Below are 12,998 nucleotides of genomic sequence, written 5' to 3' on the forward strand. Positions count from 1 at the left end.
CCTCTTCACAATAATTCTTATTCAGTGGACTTGCCTATATCACAGGTCCACCAATTCTCATTTAGGACACTCATTCGAGTGAAAAAGCATACTCAGAAGTTTTTTGGACTTTTTGGTCTTTGTTTTGAGTTGTTTGTTTTTGCTCTAGCCGGGGAGTAGAAGCCCTAAGTAGATGTTACATGACAGTTGGTGAAACAGTAAATGTGGATATAATTAGGATGTGGTATAGATAGGAAGTTCTTAATTCTATGCACATCTGGGGCTAAGTCCCCAGATCTCTGCTCAGCCCTACAGAAATGCTCCTTGGTTCAACTTTCCTGGCCACAATCCCTCTACATGTTTTACAAAGACTTTCTGTCATCGTGGAAGAAATGATGTCTTGGGATTATGTTCATGTATTTTGTCATTGCGATAAAATCTTCTTCGGGGAGAAAAAAATTGGAAAACCTCTTATAGGATGAGTGATCCAAATACCAATCAACTTGATATAAATAACTAACTTAGCATGTACAGGACTAAAAATAGCATGAGCACAGGAAAATGTCAATTTGTGAAAAACAAATAGCTCTCAATTATTTTCTTTTTTTTTTTTTTTAATTGTTTTCTTGATTTTAGAGAGAGAGGAAGGGAGAGGGAGAGAGATGGAAACAGAGATGAGGGAGAACATCAAATGGCTGCCTCCTGCATGCCCCCCACTGGGGATCGGGCCCACAACCTGGGCATGTGTCCTGACTGGGAATCGAACCAGTGACTCTCGGTGCATGGGTCGACGCTCAACCACTGAGCCACAACGGCCGGGCTCTCAATTATTTTTTTGAGCTACACTCAAGTGTATTTCCTAGTGAACTATAACTGACATCATACATGTATGGGTTATTCTCACATGTATCCAAGGCATATTTTAATCAACACTAGAGCCACCCAAAGCTTAATCAAGCTTTCCTGTCTTTTCTCAATAATTTCTTACTGCCTTTGAGAATTCCCCTTTCCTCTGCTGCCCGACTGCGCACACAGGTGAACAGCCATAACACAGACGGAGGAGGGTACTGCTTCACAATAGCATGTCTCCTCTGACTTCTGTTGGTATCTCATCCTCTTTACTCTTTTAGAGACCTTGTATATCAACGCTACGGTGAATATTGGATAAATACTAGTAGAGCTTCAAATATAGAAGACAAAGTAAAAATTCACTTACAGTTGCAGATAGTCAATGGATTCGATGAGCAGAAAATACTAATAAGCTTGTTGCTTCTCTTTATTTACGTGCAGAAGAGAATTCTTTCAAGAAGATCAGGAGCAGCTGCTTTATTCAGCTCTGTGCTTCCAAGTCCCCAGCTCTGCCTGAGAGTAAGACACCCGAGGATCCTAGAACCCCAGAAACATCCAGCCAAACCCACCTCCACCATGGGGGCCGTGACGCGGCTGTTGGTGGGCATCTGCCTAGCTCTGTTTGCCGCCCTTACTGATGGTGGAGTCCTCAAGAAAGTCATCCGGCACAAGCGACAGAGCGGGGTGAACATCACTCTGCCGGAGGAGAACCAGCCTGTGGTGTTTAACCACATCTACAACATCAGACTGCCTGTAGGGTCCCAGTGCTCCGTGGATCTGGAATCAGCCAGTGGGGAGAGAGACCTGGCCCCGCCATCAGAGCCCAGAGAAAGCTTCCAGGAGCACACGGTAGACGGGGAGAACCAGATCGTCTTCACCCACCGCATCAACATCCCCCGCCGGGCCTGTGGGTGCGCCGCGGCTCCCGACATCAAGGAGCTCCTGGGCAGACTGGAGGAGCTGGAGAACCTGGTGTCCACCCTGCGGGAGCAGTGCACCATGGGGGCAGGCTGCTGTCTCCAGCCTGCCGAAGGTACGAGCAGGTGCCTGCCCAGCCCCCCACTGTACAGTGGCAGGAATTTTGAGCACGACTGGATCCATCAGTTGTTTCCAAAGTGGGTTCCTGGGGAAACTAGTCTCACGAGGTGTTCATTACAAAGAGATTTTATGGTCAAATAAGTGTGGAGAATGTAAGCATCTCTATTCTGCTCTCGGTGACAAATGTTCCTTAGGGGAATTTGCAGGCTTTTGAAGTCTTGCTTCAAAAAAAAGCAAAAACAAAAACCCATTTCACTTTAATTACTAGTTTCCAAAATTTATTTGACCATGAAATGTACACATTCTCTACCTCAAAACCTATGAACACATTATGAAATTCCTGACCCAAAGATCGTACCCTGAAAGGTACTGAGATAGCCCCACTACCCCATTGCACAGGTGGGGAAACTAAGGCCCAGAAGTAATGCAGGATTCCTCAAGGTCTTGCAGTAAGTGGCCAACTTAGGATATAAATCACAGTATTTTAGCCCCGGCTGGTGAGACTCAGTTGGTTGCTCATCATCTCATGCACCAAAAGATACCAGTTCAATTCCCGATCAGGGAACATGCCCGAGTGGTGGGCTTGATCCCCGGTAGGGGGCGAGCAGGAGGCAGTCGATTGATGTTCTGCTCTCACATTGATGTTTCTGTCTCTTGCTCCCTCTCCCTTCCTTTCTCTCTCTAAAAAAAAAAAAAAAAAGTTAAACCTGGTGTTATCGCAAAGGTCCAAAGCTGCCTATGGTGGTACGAAGTCTGAGAAGTGGAATAAATGTTCCAGCTGAATGGCAACAGTGACAACCACCACAACTACGTTTTGAGCCCCTTTTATGTACATGGCACTATAGTCGTTATCTAATCTGTCCCTCCCAGCAACCCTTTAAGATAAGATTGAGTACTCCCATTCTACTGATCTGGGAACTGGGGCTCTGAGAAGTGAACCAGCTGACAAAAGAGGAATAAGAGATCGGAACTTTGAACATGCCTGTGTGTCTCCGGAACTCCGTCTCCAGAACTAACACCTGTCTGCATCCTCTTTGAAAAAATGTTGCCACTTTGAAATGATGTCTTCATCTCCATTCCCCAAGTTGATAGAACTGCAGGTGTTTCAACAGCTTTAAATGAACATCTCTCTTTATGCCACTCAGAAAAAGATTTCCATAAATCACTTGGATAAATTATTTTAAGGGTAGACCTAATCACCATAAGTGGGGAGTACTAATGATGTGCTCTAGGATTCTAAGGCAAAAGAAAAAAACAAAAAAATGGTTTTCTTTATGCATAAATTAGTGTTTCTTCCTTCTCTCAACTCCCTGGCAACGTAAATAGGAGGTACACAATAGGATTAATGCTAAAAAGTGGCTTGAAATAATTGTCTAGCGCATCAGTGCATCCGATAGAAATATAATATAACATGAGCAAATATATAACCTTAGATTTTCCAATAGTCAAATTAAAGAAATGAAAAGAAACGGGTAGGGATCATTTGAATCATCTATTTTATTTAACCCAATAGAACCAAAACATCCTTGTTTCAGCCTGCAGTCGATATAAAGCTGATTATGGATAGTTGACATTCTTTTACACTCCGCTTTGAAATCAGTGCATACTTTACTCTTACAACGCGCCTCAACTCAGACCGTCCACAGCCCCGTTGTCCGAAAGCCACACATGTCCATTGCTCACCATACTACACAACACAGCCATAGATTCTCACTTTTCAAAGCATCTTTTTAAAAAGGGCCCTCCTGCCTCGTGTCAGGAAGGAGATGAAGCGTATTCATTCAACTGTGTTTCGATGCAGAGAAACGGGAGTGTGTTTCTCTGCATCTAAGATCAGGCCAGCTCCTGTAAGTGAGCTGAGACGTGACACAGACTTGGAAGCCCTGAAGTCCTGCCAGCACTGACCGCTCCTCAGACGCCCTCACCACCGCAGCCCCCAGGAGAGCGGACAGTGCTAGAGCCCGTGCGTCCTGTGGGGCAGAGCCCAATGGCAAGTGGTCCTGACAGAACTAGAAAGCCACTCCTGAGCGTCCTCATTTCGGTCACAAAAATCAGAAACTTTTGGTCACATAAACTTGACCAACTTGAGTCAACCTGAAAAACTCTGAATGAGAACATCACAGTGAGCACAATAGTCAGATCTTAGTGTCCCCATTTAACCCTGATAGACCCAGGGAAGTGGTCTATGGGTCCCATTTGACCAATGAAGAAACTGAGCTCCAGAAGGAGTCTAAAGCCCTTCTTTTTTTTATTGATTTTTAGAGAGAGAGATAGAAACATCGATGAGAAAGAACATTGACTGGCCGCCTCCTGCATGCCCCGCACTGGGGATTGGGCCCACAACCTGGGCATGTGCCCTGACTGGGAATCGAACCGGCGACCTCTCTGTGCATGGGTTGATGCTCAACCACTGAGCCCGGGCTAAAGCCCTTCCTAAATGCGGCACAGCTACTGAGTCAAAGAGTCAGAACTGGGTTCAGTTCAACAATTATTTCTTGGACATCTCCTCTGTGCCCGAGCTTGGCTCGACTATGTCGCAGAAGCAACATTGCCCAGCATAACACATTGCACAAGGCAGTGATCGGTAACCATGGAGCGCGTGAACATTTGGTGGAAACTATGGATCCTTCCCCAGGGGTGGAAACACACACATGCCTACAAACCTACACACACACAGTCTTTCATAGATGTCTACACATTTCAGGGAGTTCAGGTTAGAATCCCTCCCTCGTGTGATTAGATATGAGTTGCATTCGATTTCACACTAAACAACTAGTTTTCAAGCCAGATGGGGTCCAAGGGTGCAACTGTGCTCTGGCCGAACTCGAATCCAGGTTTTGCGGGGAGAAACCGAGAAGCTGGGCTGCCGGCTCCGCTGACAACGCCTGCTCTTTTCGTTGCAGGCCGCCTGGACACCAGGCCCTTCTGCAGCGGCCGGGGGAACTTCAGCACCGAAGGATGCGGCTGCGTTTGTGAGCCCGGCTGGAAAGGCCCCAACTGCTCTGAGCCCGAATGTCCCGGCAACTGTCACCTGCGAGGCCAGTGCCTCGAGGGGCTGTGCGTCTGCGACGAGGGCTTCGCCGGGGACGACTGCAGCCAGCTGGCCTGTCCCGGTGACTGCAATGACCAGGGCAAGTGCGTGAATGGGGTCTGCCTCTGTTTCGAAGGCTACACCGGGGCGGACTGCAGCCAGGAGGTCTGCCCGGTGCCCTGCAGCAAGGAGCACGGCAGGTGTGTGGGCGGCAGGTGCGTGTGCCAGGACGGCTTTGCCGGCGATGACTGCAACGAGCCCCTGTGCCTCAACAACTGCTACCAGCGCGGGCGGTGCGTGGAGAACGAGTGTGTGTGCGACGAGGGCTTCACGGGCGAAGACTGCAGCGAGCTCATCTGCCCCAACGACTGTTTCGACCGGGGCCGCTGCGTCAACGGCACCTGCTACTGCGAAGAGGGCTTCACCGGGGAGGACTGCGGCCAGCTCACCTGCCCGAATGCCTGCCACGGCCAGGGCCGGTGCGAGGAGGGCCAGTGCGTGTGCCACGAGGGCTTCGCTGGCGTGGACTGCAGCGAGGAGAGGTGTCCCGCCGACTGTCACAACCGCGGCCGCTGCGTGGACGGGCGGTGTGAGTGTGACGATGGCTTCACTGGGGCTGACTGCAGTGAGCTCAGATGCCCCGGTGGCTGCAGCGGCCACGGCCACTGCGTCAACGGGCAGTGCGTGTGTGACGAGGGCCACACCGGGGAGGACTGCGGCCAGCTGCGGTGCCCCGGCGACTGTAACAGCCGGGGCCGCTGCATCAAGGGGCAGTGCGTGTGTGAGCAAGGCTTTCAGGGCTACGACTGCAGTGACATGAGCTGTCCCAACGACTGCCACCGGCACGGCCGCTGCGTGAACGGCATGTGCGTCTGCGAGGACGGCTACACAGGCGAGGACTGCCGGGACCTGCGGTGCCCCAAGGACTGCAGCCGCCGGGGCCGCTGCGTGGACGGCCGCTGCGTGTGCGAGGACGGCTTCACCGGCCGGGACTGTGCGGAGCTCTCCTGTCCCGGCGACTGCCACGGCCGGGGCCGCTGCGTGAGCGGCCAGTGCGTGTGCCACGAGGGCTTCACGGGCCTGGACTGCAAGGAGCAACGGTGCCCCGGCGACTGCCACGGCCGGGGCCGCTGCGTGGACGGCCGGTGCGTCTGCCACGAGGGCTTCACGGGCCTGGACTGCGGGCAGCGCTCCTGCCCCAATGACTGCAGTACCTGGGGGCAGTGTGTCGCCGGCCGCTGCATCTGCAATGAGGGCCACACCGGGGAAGACTGCTCAGAGGGTGAGTACCGGGGCTCGGACTACACACCCAGGATGTGTTGGCGAGCTAAGTGTTATATTAAACACACACTCCTCACACACACACAGATTCTTTGAAGGGGCCCTGATTATCCACCTGCTAAAATCTCAGAGGCTCAGAGAGGTTATGCAGTTGCCCCATGGGCACACAGCCAATACATCACAGGCTGATCTTTGAGTCTGCCTGACTCATCTACATGGAGTTTAACAGCCACACTCAGTATGAAGTCGATGGAATGATAACCTCCCTTTTGTTAAGCGTCAACTCTCCTACTTCCCACTGACATCAGACCAAAAATAAACCAGGTCCCTCTATTTGGATGGAAGGAACAATTCAACTAAATTGAATGGGCAGTGAGATTATATGAAACAAACTGTTCTAAATGTACACTCAGCTGAGATCAGCGCCGATCACCGTGAGGCAGGCCCGTCTCCCGCATCATTCCCTCTGTATTGTCTTTGCCCCCGAGGACTGTGAGCTCCTTACAGGCACTATCCCTACAGTTAACACAAGGCATACACAGCAAGTGCTTGGAACACATGGGCTGAGCGGAAACACAACAAAGACCAATAATGCTCATGTTTAATGAGGGTCTTCTCTGTACTTCTCTCATCTACCATATTAGAACTGTCATCATGGAGAATTTCTACCTTGATTACAGCTACTGGGAGATGAGAATAAATAAGCGGCTGTGTGTCTAATGTGGCCCAGGCAGAGGAGAGCCCCCGGCCGGCAGGGAGACAGAGTCCCAAATCTGATGAGATGAGCTAAGCTGGGCAGGTCCCTCTCCCTCAGGCACATCTAGAGAGTGGAAAGGTTGGACCCGGGCTGAGGATGTGTGACTCGAAGTACAGAGCAGGGAGCTGAGCTCGGGCTGCTCCTTCCCGCGCGGATGGCCTGACTCTGAACCGGGGTCCGGGGAGGGAGCGGTGGGAGGAGCCAGGTCAGAAACAGCCCTCAAGGCCGCCCTGCAGAGCTGGAACTGCGGCCTGGAGGCAGTGGATGGCCACCGACCCTTTCAGAGATGCTCACAGCAAGGGTTCCTCCATGACGCCTGCATGTTAGAGAACGGGAGATGGATCTCAGGCCTCTGTGACTGCCGGTGGAAGGGAGAACGCAGAGGGTCCATTACTAACCCCAGCTGTCCTCTGATTCCCACCAGTGTCCCCGCCCAAAGACCTCATTGTGACAGAAGTGACGGAGCAGACTGTAAACCTGGCCTGGGAGAACGAGATGCGGGTCACAGAGTACCTCGTTGTGTACACACCCACCCACGAGGATGGCCTGGAAATGCAGTTCCGGGTCCCCGGGGACCAGATGTCCACCACCATCCGGGAGCTGGAGCCTGGCGTGGAGTACTTCATCCGCGTGTTCGCCGTCCTGGAGAACAAGAGAAGCATTCCCGTCAGCGCCAGGGTGGCCACTTGTGCGTGAGCAGAACCGCCCTCAGCAGCCTTGAGCACGCCCCCCAGCCCAGGGCATGGCTGCCCCCATGGGTCTTGCCCCATAGCCCCATAGCTTCGTAGCTGTCCTTTCACAGTTACACCAAGTAAGACCCTGGAATCCAGTGACGCCCACTGAATATTTTCTTAAAGAAACTCCTCATATACTAACTTATGTAAATCACAATAATCCTGTAAGATGGGAGCTATTGTTAACCCATTTCACAGATGGGGAAACTGAGCCTCCTAAGGGTTGAGCATCTCATCCCAAATCACACAGTCAATAAGCAGAAGAGATGGGATTTGAACCCTGGCAGTCTAGTTGCAGATGTATGCTCTTAACTGCTCTATTCTGCTGCTACATTCCTCTGGAGCTCACTTTCTCTCTATATCTATATCTATATCTATATCTATATCTATATCTATATCTATATCTATATCTATATCTATATTTAAAGGTGGAAACACTAGGGCTCAAACTATTCCTTTAAGAGTCCAACAACAGTATAGTTTTCTTCATGCCTGAAAAGCAAGCTGGGCTAGAGAGTGGTCCTTTTTCCCTTGGTCACAAATCATTGGATGACACACCAAACCTGCGCTACACGCCAGGAACCACGCCCCCAGTCTCCATGCAACGACCGCCCAGTCCGAAAACATTCCCAAAGCGCACGCTCTCCCGGTGAACAGACGGAGGCTGGGGCATTTTGTGCAACTTACCCAAGTACACAGATCTGTCACTGTAGCCCTGGCTGGTTTGGCTCAGCAGTGAGAGCGTCAGCCCACAGGCCAAAGAGTCATAGGTTTGATTCCAGACAAGAGCACATATCTGGGTTGCGGGTTTGATTCCCAGCCCCAGTCAGAGTCATGCAAGCAGCAACCAATCAATGGATCTCTCTCACTTTGAATTTTCTCTCTCTCGCTCTCCTTCCTTCCCTCTTTCCCACTCTATCTAAAAAAAAAAAAAAATGGAAAAGTATCCTTGGGTAAGGATTAAAAGAAAAGAAAGAATGAAAAAGACATTGTAATTGTAGAGCCTAAATTCTGTCTGTCTCACTCCAAAGCCTGTGCACATGTTAGGTTTAACCACGTGAAATTGCCATGATCTAATCATGTGGTCGGTCCTCATATTAATTCCCACACTGGCTCGCAGTAGGCAGCATCCCAGAGCGACCCTCAGACAGGCTGCAGCTCAGATGCTCAGCCCCAGGCTACGGCAGACACCCTTGGGTGCAGTGGAACAGGGCTCTGGCCTCCACCACACATTACCATCCTTACCTCCTCTCTGGCCTCTTCCTGACAGACTTGCCTGCACCTGAAGGCCTCAAGTTCAAGTCCGTCAAGGAGACATCTGTGGAAGTAGCGTGGGATCCTCTGGACATCGCTTTCGAAACGTGGGAGATCATCTTCCGGAATATGGTAGGGGTCACGGAGCAGCGGGCATGCAGGAGCCTAAAAGGTGGTCAGAGGCCTCTGCAGACTCTTTATATCAACTCTAGTTCTTTGGCTTTTGGTGGGCAACAAGGCTCTGTCGGTCCTTGTGTGCTTGCCTGTACATTTTAAGTGATTTTAATAAGTCAATGAGGCCTGGTCGGTGCGGCTCAGTGGTTGAGCATTGACCCATGTACGAAGAGGTCACTGGTTTGATTTCTGGTCAGGACACATACCCAGGTTGTGGGCCCGATCCCCAGTGAGGGGCATGCATGAGGCGGCCAATCACTGTTCTCTCTCATTGATGTTTCTCTCTTTCCCTCTCCCTTCCTCTCTCTCTAAAATCAATAAAAAATAAATTAAAAAAATAATATATATATATATGTGTATATATATATATATAAAATAAGTCAATGAGCATAGCCCTTAGGGCTGAGAGCCTAGACAAATGGGAGTTAAGCCATCTCTAGGTTTCAATGATTTCTCAGTCTTGAAAGTCTCTATTCAGAGGCAAAGAAGAGAAGAAACGGTCTCTGTCTCAGAACGCCCCTGGGCCTCAAGTTCATGTGAGGCAGGAAGTGGGTTCCTGACTTCAAGCCCAGGCTCTGCCACTAACTAGCCCTGTGGCCACGGGACAATCCCCGACCTCTGTGACGCCGACTTCTTACTCTGCCAAAGGAGTGCGGCTCCCATTCTGCCCCTTGACTTGCGTGGCGAAGGGTGAGAGAGAAGGCTGTGAGGCAGAGCCACCCACGAGAAATGTCTTTGTCGTTGCTGTATCCTCAGCCCTCCCAACGTGATCGGATGCCGGATACGCGCTTAGGGAACAGAGGGGAGAGTGAAAGAGGAGTGAATGGGTGCGAAATGGGTGCCTGGCATATGACGAGGCTGGCCCCTCCTTTAGGCGGTACCAAGGAGCTTCTGTCTTTCAGAACAAAGAAGATGAGGAAGAGATCACCAAAAGCCTGAGGAGGCCGGAGACCTCATACCGGCAAACTGGCCTAGCTCCTGGGCAGGAATACGAGATATCTCTGCACATCGTGAAAAACAATACGCGGGGCCCGGGCCTGAAGAGAGTGACAACCACCCGTGAGTAGCACCTTTCCTATCACTGACACGATGACAAGACTGAATGTGACTCACTGCATTTCCGGTTCATCACATGCCCTTCGTTTTTAGCGCCTGTATTATAATTAGCTTTTGCTACATAAAACACAAGCCCAAAACTTAGTGGCTCACAGAGATAATTCTGCACGTTGGTGATTTGGGGATGGGCTCGACTGGACAGTTTTTCTGTTCTTGACTGGCCTCCCTTATGCACCTGTGTGGGCTGGGGGCTGGTCCAGCCAGGGTGGCCTCCACCTGCATGATGCCCATCTGCTCCACTGGTCTCTCAGCCTCCAGCATGCTTCCCTGGTGCTGCTCTGCCAGGAGCTAACCAGGTTGAACACTGGCACGAATAGTACTTCTGCCAGAGTAGATCTTAAGACCAGTCCAGACGGAAGGGGTGGAGAACCAGATCCATGTCTGGAAGAAAGGAGTAAATCTTCAACATGACATTCAAAGTGGCACCAGTGCAGGATGGTTGCGACCATTGCAACCCAATCCCCCACATCACCTCATTTAACATTAGCACCAGTCCTGGGAAGGAAGTAGGGCAAACGTTACTGTTATTATTTTTCAAGAGTAGGAACTGAGGCTTCGAGAAACTAAATTCATTTAACCAGTTCCACTTGGTTGATACTCTCAGGACCACGGTTTTAAGCCAGGGTCTCGTTTTATTACTTGAATCCCATTACCACTAGCATTGACTAGGCTCTGGTTTATGTAGAATGTTGACTCCATGTCTTCTACAGGAATCTAAATAAAATGTCACTCAATAGTAATGATGTCAGAACTTCTTGGGGGTAGGGTAGGATTTAGCACTGCTCGATCATTTGGTCGGGGTAGGGGGGGAGAGGATCTGAATTTGGAGTTGTTCTACCAGAAAGCAAAGTTTTAATCAATAAATGAATGAATGAATAACATTACTTTTCATTGCCATTTGGAAAAACCTCTTTGTGTTTTTCAAGATAATATATGTGCTAATTGTTTAAGGAATTGACTCTTCGTGGCAGGATGTTATTGGAACGTTAAATCTGTTGACTAATGTCAAGAAAGAACATCTTGCATTGGAATATTTGCACACTTTCCCTAGCTCAGAGCCCGTTTTTAGGGCTGTCGCCTTTCTAAGCAAGTGTTTTCCCTCACCCTGACAACAGCCCTCAGTGGTAGGTAGAAGGCAGGTACCAACAGGAAAAAAGTCATTAGATCATCAGGATGGCATAGAGCAGATCGAGTGAATGCAGATTTGCCGTGGAGAAGACACTGAGAATACAACAGATGTTCCTTCCATTGACCCTTTTCTTTGAAATCTACCTGTGGGGGTTGGTTGCTTTATTCCCTTCTTAATGCAGGACAAACATCCTATCATTTCGGTCCCATCATCACACAAATATCAACACTGAGAGGCAGATATTTGCCTGTCCATTTTTCTGCTACTTGGTTGTTGTTGTTTTTTATCTTTAAAGACCCTTCAAGTTTGGATGCCAAAACATTTTTGACTCTTTCCCTCCGGTCTTCATAGAGGTTGTACTGCAACAATTTTTGACACATGAATGCTTTGGAGAAGCCTTCGCATTTAGAGGAAAAATAGCATGGGCTTTGGACCCAAAGAGTCCCGAGTTTGAATCCCAGCTTCACCACGCACCATTACCTTGAGCAGTTTCACTTTTTAAACCTCTGACCTGCCATCTGAAAAATGGGCTTATGGCATCCTACCTGTGGAGTTGTCATGGGAGCTAAGCCATAAATGACAAAGCCCTGTGGTGAGCACGGGGCAATGTTAGTTTTCTCTCTTCAGCTGTCCCAAACCTAGGTAGATAGCAGTGCCCTTGACTGAATCCCAACTTCTTAATAAAAGGGCTGCTAAGGAAGGTAGTAGGTCTGGCTTGAGTGCCTGCTGGTCCCTGCAAGAACACAGGACAGACAGCTTCACTGCTAACTTATAACATCATTTTCATTGTGCATCTTATGGGTTCATTATCTGTGAGCTGAGACTAACGTATCAACACCTGGAATTCAAAAACATCGACTGTAGGTCACTCACAATCAGCTATGAATTATTCCTTCTTTTCATTCCCTTGATAAATCCAAGCTCCTTTCATTTGATATTGTCTCCTCAACCAATACTGAAAACACAACCTTAACTATTTTCAGATGAAGAAAGAAGGAAACATTGACTAAATGCCTGGCAAGCAATCATTTAGGCGTTTACTGAGTGCCTGGAATGTTTGGTGTCTACATTAAAATTGTTTATGTACTTAAAAAACAGAGTCAAGACATAAATGACAAAGCCTGACTCTATGCTGGGGATTAAGAAAAGTCAAAGACCCTCTGTCTGAATGAATGAATGACCCTATCTAAATTAAATAATATACTTTGAAAAAAACTGTTTAGACATCTGTTATGGAACCATGAGAAAATTACAATATTAGCATATTCTTCTTTTTTATTTTGGTAAGAACACTTAGCAGGAGATTTGCCCTCTTGACGGGTTTTTAAGTGTAAAATACAATATTGATAACTATGGGTACAAATTGATACAGCAAATCTCTAGAACTTAATCACCTCGATGAACTCAAATGTTATACTCTTTGGTGAGGTTATGTGTGTTTACCTAATTGCAACGGGGTCAAAGCAGGCATCTCGCCAGGAAGTGACCTGTAACCGAGATTTTGCAGGATGACTAGGAGATTTTTAGAGGGAGGAGGGGCCAGCTTGGGGAGAGGAAACAAAGGAGCAGCCAGCACAGGCCAGGAGGGGAGAAGCAGCTGAATAGCTCCGGAACCAAAGGTGGGCGGGGCAGGAGGGAGGAACTCGTGGGAGCAGA

The 12,998-nt window shown here is 49.1% G+C and overlaps 1 protein-coding gene across 1 annotated transcript in view; it reads left to right on the top strand.

The window, feature by feature from the left end:
- The first annotated feature begins 1,389 nt into the window (after positions 1–1,389).
- TNC (tenascin C) overlaps positions 1,390–12,998 on the top strand; it is a 58,697-nt gene continuing 47,088 nt past the window's right edge. The window contains exons 1-5 of the mRNA XM_036261518.1: positions 1,390–1,861; positions 4,770–6,179; positions 7,360–7,623; positions 8,940–9,055; positions 10,000–10,156. Coding sequence (XP_036117411.1) covers positions 1,405–1,861; positions 4,770–6,179; positions 7,360–7,623; positions 8,940–9,055; positions 10,000–10,156 — 2,404 coding nt within the window. The 5' untranslated portion in view covers positions 1,390–1,404. The remainder of the gene's footprint in view (positions 1,862–4,769; positions 6,180–7,359; positions 7,624–8,939; positions 9,056–9,999; positions 10,157–12,998) is intronic.

This window comes from Molossus molossus, unplaced genomic scaffold, assembly GCF_014108415.1.
Source record: "Molossus molossus isolate mMolMol1 unplaced genomic scaffold, mMolMol1.p scaffold_m16_p_14, whole genome shotgun sequence".
NCBI classification, from domain to species: Eukaryota; Metazoa; Chordata; class Mammalia; order Chiroptera; family Molossidae; genus Molossus; species Molossus molossus.